The sequence below is a fragment of the Mesitornis unicolor genome, unplaced genomic scaffold (assembly GCF_000695765.1).
Source record: "Mesitornis unicolor isolate BGI_N332 unplaced genomic scaffold, ASM69576v1 scaffold11469, whole genome shotgun sequence".
NCBI lineage: Eukaryota > Metazoa > Chordata > Aves > Mesitornithiformes > Mesitornithidae > Mesitornis > Mesitornis unicolor.
This window is the reverse complement of record NW_010205381.1, coordinates 93,130-101,081: the sequence shown is the minus strand read 5'-3', so window position 1 is coordinate 101,081 and position 7,952 is coordinate 93,130. Positions and strand designations below refer to the sequence as shown.

The following is a 7,952-nucleotide window of genomic DNA, read 5'->3' as shown; positions in this document are numbered from 1 at the left end:
TATGACACCAAGTCTCTTGTTCATAGTAAATCCTGCTTAGCTTTACTGGCTGGCTTTGCATTCTGCAGAATTTTTTGTCTCTCAAGAAGCCCATGAGTTCCTCATTTTTTCCACAAGTGTTGTGTAGAAATTGATCACTTTGCTGTGGTTTGAACACCAAATTTGTGAAGCGTTCCAGATCAGCTGAAGGGCACAACTTTCAAAACTGTGTTTGCTTGGATTTCCGTAGGGCTGATTGGTAGCGCTGTTGCCTCATTTCTGTATTGTATTCTTCTAAGTTTTCTGAGTGGAGTAGTCCACTTGTGGTGCTTGCTTGCAGAGAGTTTTCTCAGAAAAGAGGTTTACAATTTTTTCTCAAGATAGTATGATTACTATTACTAGCATCTGATTAGTTCTGGAAAATTCATTGCATAGCCAGGCTTTTTAAGGACAAATGCAGCTTTACAATTCTAACCAGTTCAGTGCTGGACTTGTAACCCATGTGGGCCCAGTAAGACCCAGCTGTGGGTAGTAGTTTTATATTGGTCTTTCATCTAGCTTGTTTATGATCTCTTAATTATGTCAAAAATAGGAATAAATCAGGGGTTGAACAGAAGCTGAGGTTGCTTTGCATTCACTGCAACTTGAATTATGAATAAGTAAATTCCAGGGTGGTCATCCAAATGATTGTTAGACAATTGAAGTATCTTGGATAATTTTACTGAGTCGTCAGCCTTTCTTTTTGAGAGCAAAAGTAGCCAAGACTGTGTATGTGTTTTATTTCCCCCTTCGAAAAAAAGAAAAATGCCAATTTGCCTGATGTAGACAGCTTGATTTTTATTACACTGTAGCTGAAGACTTTTGGAACAAGCTGGAAACTGTTGAGAGTGCTTGATTTGGCAAGGTTGTGCTTATTCTGTTTTCATCAGCCTTATCATTTTTTCATGTGCTCCAGAAGTGGAAAGGCAGAGTCAATTTTATAAAAGAGAAAAGGTTATTCAATCATAATTTATGAGTATTCAATCATAATTTATGAGTCTTTACCTCTGTGAGTATCTCATGGCTTTTGCTGAGTATTTTAATGCTGTTGTGTGTGAAATGACCAATATGGCAGTTAGGGGATGAGACTCCATGTGCTCAGTCCAGTATGGTTGTTGTGTTGCCCTTTCTCATTCCCAGACCTTATGCTGCTATCTGTGTTGAAGTGTATGACTCATCTGTAAATTTTCTGATGCATTATGTTCACAGAGTGCAAGAAATGAAAAACAACCTTCCCTGAGCTGTCATAGTGCATGGCCAAGAAATGGCTTTCAAGGAACTTAGCTCACAAAGCAGTTTTCCATAGGTTTCATAAAAAGTTCTTGCTACAATATAGTCTTTTTCCCTTATATACAATGAATACACATGGCTGTTTAATTCTCTTTGGAGAAGAGACAAATTTTACACACTTCAAAATTAAAACATGGCTACTCTTTCACAATCAAGCCCATAATCGTGATGCATATTGCACAGCAAATTTTCTTTAGCTGAGTGTTACTGCTAGAAAATTTTAAAGGAATAGAAGGGATGCACAGACAATAGAATCAACAGTTAGTAAATTATATGTTTACATGCTTCAAACACAAATTAGAGCTGAAAACTTAAGAATACTGGGATGACTCTCTCAGATATAAACGTTAATTAAGCTGGATGTATAGAGAGGAAGCGTATTGTGCGTAGAGTGATGTGAGTTGTAAGGAGACTGAAACACCAGAGAAGCTCTAGACCTTGCTGTGAAGCTTTCCTAGGAATGTGGGAACTGCTGGATTTCCCACTTGGTGCTAGTAGTTTACTCATGTATTCTGTTCAAGGAGAGATGTGGAGGAGGTGTTGAATATAAGCAGATGCTTACAGACAGCAACAAATCCAGAATTATTTCATGAGAGAGGAAAAAGGTGCTTTTTGCCATCTGCTTCTGTTTTTTTCTCTTTAATTTGACCCCTCATATTGGAGGTGCATGGGCCTTTCAAGCAGATTTTAAATGTACAGTGAAACTTTCTGTTGATGTCAGCTGAATGTTGGTCAGACCTAGGGAAAACTCTTATGCTGTGTCCTTTTGTTGCTGCTTTGGACTGAGACTTCATCCTTGTTAATTTCTCAGGTACTAAAAGATACTGTACAAAGTAGTAGCTGACTTAATTTTGTTTTGCTTCAGAGGGGTTATTGCAACAGTAGGAAAAGGTAGAGCTCTCTTGGAAAGACTTGAAATGATATTTTGCTATCCAAACTCTTCTCTGTCATTTGATGGGTTAGTATTCATTCTGTCGTTTTGATTTACTGTAAAAAGTCTAGACTTCAGCAAACAGGAAGAGAAATTTTATAAAATCCCGCATATTTTAAAGTTGGTTGTGAATTTTAAAGCAATCTATGTATTCTTCTGAAAATAAAACACAAATACATGGTTTTTAATCTAGAAAAGTTCAACAATTTAAAAAACAATTTAAAAAATATTTATATTTTTTTAAATTGCAGTTTAAATTGATTGTGGAAAATCCAGAAAAACCTGTTGCGTCTGGACTTCAAGTTACAGCCATTGTAGAATATTATCCTGAGAGTGAAGATGATCTTCAAGATAGACTACGTCTTTTAATAGAAGATAACACAGTTGATATCCCCCTCATTGGGTATGATGGTAGAAAGTTCATATGCTGCTGTTAATATTTGCAGTTTAATCTTGTGGAAAGTTTGATAATATATGACTATGTAATCAATCTGTCAATTGCATTGAAAACAAATAGTAAATGTCCTTGATAAAAGTAAGTTGTGTTTTTGTTTTGTTGTTTGTTTGTTTGTTTTTTTTTCCCCAGAGCAGCACACAGGTAAGAAGTTAATTGGGGTGATGTCCCTCTAAGATCCTAGAGAGAATTTGGATTTTGTTTTTGCCTTATTCTAAGTTGGTTGTGATAATGTTGATAATTTCTAAGTCCGTATCAATCTTAGACAAGGTAATATCTACACTTAAAATCTTCCTTCCTTACTGAACCACTTACATGAAAGATTTTATAGTATTTGTATTTGCAGAGCTGGATTATAGTGAAACGTATCTTGAATAATTCTAAAATTATGGTGTATATTTTAGAAGGTCATACACTCAAAGATTGTTTTCATCAATCCGTGTGTGATTGTGTCTGCCTATCTATGTGTGTGTATATGGATATATGGCTTATATATTGGATATAACATATATATTGTTTGGAAATAGTAAGCTTCTAGATGTAGTTTATTAAACTTAGGCAAGGTGCTTATCCGAGGTTGAGAGGGAGTTGCTCTGGAGTACTTTTCTCTCCTTTGTCTATAAAGGGAAATGAGAATGAAAAACTTCTGTTTACAGGTCCAGCTTTTAGATGCTTAAATTAGGACAGATAAATCCTATAAACTATTGCAAATCATAGTTTTAATGAAAATCTTAACATTACAAATGCCGTGTAGAGACAGAAAGGAATTTCCGTGCAGATTATGTAGTCTGAGGGTTTTTTTGAAAAATCAAGCAATCCCAAAAAATGTCTCATGCCAGCCTGAAATGTGCAAGGTTTTGCATTCAGTTAAGTAATATTTACTCCTACATTTCATTTACCTCTTATGTCACGATCTTTTTCACTGATGTGCTTTTCCTTGTTTAATTGTTAAAGCTGTGGGATTTTTAAATTTTATTATTGTAGTATTGTTAATGTAGGAAACAAATAGTTAAATCTGACGTGGGATTTTCAAGTTGTAAATTTTGTTTACCATCAGAAAACTTGGAAATAGCAGTTTCAATTAGTTGTTTTTTTCCTGGTGTGTATGTAAACTCTTAGAATCACAGAATGGTTTGGGTTGGAAGGGACCTTAAAGCTCATCCAGTCCAACCCCCCTGCCATGGGCAGGGACACTTCCCACCAGACCAGGTTGCCCAAAGCCTTGTCCAACCAATTCTTATTGTCTTAAAACACATTAATAAACAATGCTATTGTAGCCTTCTTTAATAACTTCAGAGAAATCTAAATAGAAAGCCCTGAATGCTTTTCTTTGGCTGAAGGATGGGGATGACTTTTCATAAAGTAATACAGAACTTAGTAATTCAATATGATGATTTTATTATTAAAAATAACTGTCTCTATATTCTCTCAATGTATATTTTCCTAGAAGAAAAATGGGGAGCACTTTGAATTTTTTAAAAATATTTTTAATTTTGTTTTTAATTTTTATTTTATTATTTTGTATTTATTGACTTTTTATGTTTTACATTTCATTTTTAATTTTCTTCTCTTTAATTTTTTGAAAATCTTTTTTAAGGTAGTATTGTGGAGGTAAGACCACTTAGGTTGAAAATGCGACTCCTTTCTGGAAAGGACTTGCAGTAGATTAAGTATTTCAAATCTTCCTGTTTAACTGGCTTTTGCAGGGAAAAAAATTGACAGGCTATAATATTTGGTTTTGTTTGTTTGTTTGTAATTCTTTTTTATCAGTCTTTTCCCAAATGTATTTTGTGTCTTCCATGTCTGCTGTTAATACATCGATGATATTAAATTATTACACTGAAAGGTCACTAAGTACATCTTATATTTTTCTATACAATCATGGTTTAAAATGCATCATTAACCATTTTGAGAAAATAATATATGTAGTGTAACACTGGTTGACAAATACTAGTCAAAAGATTTTTTTTTTAAATAAAAAAATTGCATTGTCGCTATGAAATGTCCACAGAAGTGTTTAATTTGATGGAAGAACCTGGAAATATTTTTAAGAAAATATTTGCAATGTTCCTTTTTGGAGAACAGACACCCTCCCCCTTCCCTGAATTTATTTAATTCTGATGTGATTTTTTCACTTCCTATATAAAAGTTTGTGCATTTTTTTACATTTTTAATAACATATTTTTTCCACTGATGTATAAATAATAATGTAGTAAACACTAGTGCTACTTTTCCTAAAACATCTAGAATTTAAATAAGTAAGTTTTGGAGACCAAACAACATTTTTAGCTTAATCTCTACAGCACCATGAATTTATGATGTATTTATGATGTGCATAGTAATAAAAGTGGAATGATTTAGTTGTGTTTTGATTTTTAGATTTGGTCACCATAGAAAATACTTATATGCAAGGTTTGAGAATGTGTTTCAAAGAAGCTAGTTGCAGTTGTTTTAATTTTTTTTAATGATTAACTGAAACTTTGCATCCAAATTTTTTTTTTACATAGAATAATTAAGAATCATTCAAAACAGACAAACAAATAAAACATTTGGAATTAGGTATTTCCAGGGGTAAGTTCTGTCTTCATACAAAAACACAACCAAAACCTAACCAGCAAATCAAACCAACCAACCAAAACCCACCCTGTATTTAAAAACAAAACCTAAAACCTTTAACTTCACTATCTCCCTTTTTGCACAGGTCTATATCTATTAGAAAATCTCATTGCAGTTAGAATTTATGGCTTATTCTGGTCTACTTGAGGAGAGTTTATTATACTGTTTTGTTGGGTTTTTTTGCCACATCCTGCTGGTCTAGACCATCTCTTTCAAGAATTCACTAATTTTTATTTTTTTTTTTGCTTTACAATAAATTATTAAAGAGAATTAAAAACATTGTATTAACATTCCCAAGAGCAATTTCATCTATTGTATTTTCTGATTCAATTCTCTGTTTTCCTCTCTCGCTTCCTTCCTTTCTACCCCCACCCCCCTCCCCATTATGCGATAGGTTATATGGGCAGGATCTACCTGCCTTGGCCTTCTACATTTAGTCTTCTGTACCGCATGTGATGCAGACCATGAGATGCAATTGTTCCTGCATGTTCCTATTTGTGGTTAAGAAGAGAAAGATTGCTTTACTGATGTAAAATTCCAGTTGATTTCAAATGCAGGTTAATGTGAGATCAGAGACGTGATTGTATTAGAAATTGGGACATTTAAACCCTTTAATTTTCCTCAAGCAAGTATGATCTTTTCACTATGGCTAAGCAGTACCCAATCCACTGATGTCTTTGTGCTGGCTGAGTTTTTAAAGAAATAATAGAAATGAGTTCTCTTATTATCCACTTCTATTAGAATAAGTTTTGGTGCAGCCACATGAAGTATCTATAGAACAAGACTGTAAATTGAAACTGGCATGCATGTTTTCTCTCTGCTTTCAGTTCATGCAGCTGATAATGGTATACGGTGAATGTTAACTTTGGTCTTATTTTGTGATGCAACTAAGTCAAGTTAGTTTTATCTAAAGTTCTTTTATTATAATAAAGTAATTAAAGTTAAATAGAAGTTTATACATTCAATTTCAAATAATTGCTTAAAGCTATATTGTTATAAAGTTATAGTAGTCAGTAATTAAACAGCTTGATAGCTAGCTAGATATTTTTTACATGTTCCCTGTGTATGGTATACTGTTGAAGTGAATTGCATAAACATTGGTAAGAGAGCTTAGAAAAAAGGAGAACTCTCTTGCCCTGGAGTGCTAAGTCAAATTTCTTGAAAAATGCAAAGGTATTTTCAAGTTTTGAAAAAATATAACCATGTCTGTTCTCTGCAGATTAATTCCTCGCTGTTATCTGGAAATTGAGTCAGAGATTAATTTTGGTACAGTGATTGCAAACAATAAAATAATTAGTAAAGAGCTTAGTATTGCTAACCGTGGATCATCTTCAGGTAAATATTTAGTATCCATTAAATTATACAAATATTTTATGTTCTTAGAAAATATAGTTTTATGGAAGTTAACACTTCAGTGGCCAAGTAGAAATTAACTGAAGTTCTGGGTTACGCAGATTGAGTATTGTAGCTAAAGGTTCTGTATATGGCCCATTGCTTCTGTAGGCAGTACTATGTTTCCACTTACAGAAGTAAAATGAATGTAGAACTTTGCCGAATTTTAGAAGTTCTCTACTTTTGAGTCCCATCTGAAGGATCTAAAAATAACAGTTGCTCATTGGCTTACTATGCCCAACATAAATACTAGCAAATCACATTTGCTGTTGCTTTGTTGTCTTTGTGATTCTGTGGTACCAATAGCTGCCTAAACAACTACAAGCTCCCTGTACTTTCAGAGCTAAGGTCTTCTAGGATAGGAATTGAACCATATTTGCTACTAGAAGATAATGAGAGGTCCTTTGTCTTGTTGCCATATTCATAGCTTTTGAAATTGTACAGGTTTCTAAACATGTACATCCTTCAACTTCTGTGAGGGACTCTTCCAAGGAGTATAAGAAACATGGAGAATGGAGCGTAAGAATGCTTATATGATCAAAAAACTCCATTGACTGCCTTTTCCTCTGCACAAGGCAGCACTTTCTCCAGAAGTAGGGTGGCAGCTATGCTGAGTTTCAAAAAACAAGCTTAAGGCAGTTAATCTTTTTTTCCTCACTTACACAGCTGCTTATTATATCACAAGGTATCTTTATTTGCATTAGGCCAAGGTTGTCTGAACATTTGCTTCATAGATTTCCACAAGAAATATTGTACCAACAGAAGATGCACGATCATAGGAAGACAGAGATTGGTTCCAATATAAGAAAAAACAACACAAAACAAATGACTGTCTAGTTAGAACAGAATTTAATTTTTATTTTTTTTTCCAAAAAGCAAAGTTTTCTTTTTTTAGCTAACTCAACTTAAAGATGGAGTATGTAGCTTATATAATAGCTCTTACTCATACACACTGTCTTCTTTGAGGAATGATGATTAGATAAAGAAAATGAGGGAGAAACTACATATGCATCTACAACTGATTTGCATGATGTGGAATTTTTAATGTATAGGAACTGTTTCTGGTTATAAACTCTGTTGAATGATGCGTGTAGGCTCCATGCTGAAGTTTTGCAGGATTGAACAGAGGCAAAATTAGAATAAAAGTGATGATTAGTGAAGAATGAGGGCAGATGAAGGAAGAGCTGCTGAATCGGTGTTTCTGTAGGCTCTAAATTGTAATACAGCAGGTCACACTAACAGGCAGTGTGT

The 7,952-nt window shown here is 33.8% G+C and overlaps 1 protein-coding gene across 1 annotated transcript in view; it reads left to right on the top strand.

Annotated features, from left to right (window-relative positions):
• The first annotated feature begins 433 nt into the window (after positions 1-433).
• The window catches only part of LOC104546096 (chromosome unknown open reading frame, human CXorf22), a 29,380-nt gene continuing 21,861 nt past the window's right edge, over positions 434-7,952 (top strand). The window contains exons 1-3 of the mRNA XM_010191389.1: positions 434-490; positions 2,491-2,642; positions 6,529-6,644. Coding sequence (XP_010189691.1) covers positions 434-490; positions 2,491-2,642; positions 6,529-6,644 — 325 coding nt within the window. The remainder of the gene's footprint in view (positions 491-2,490; positions 2,643-6,528; positions 6,645-7,952) is intronic.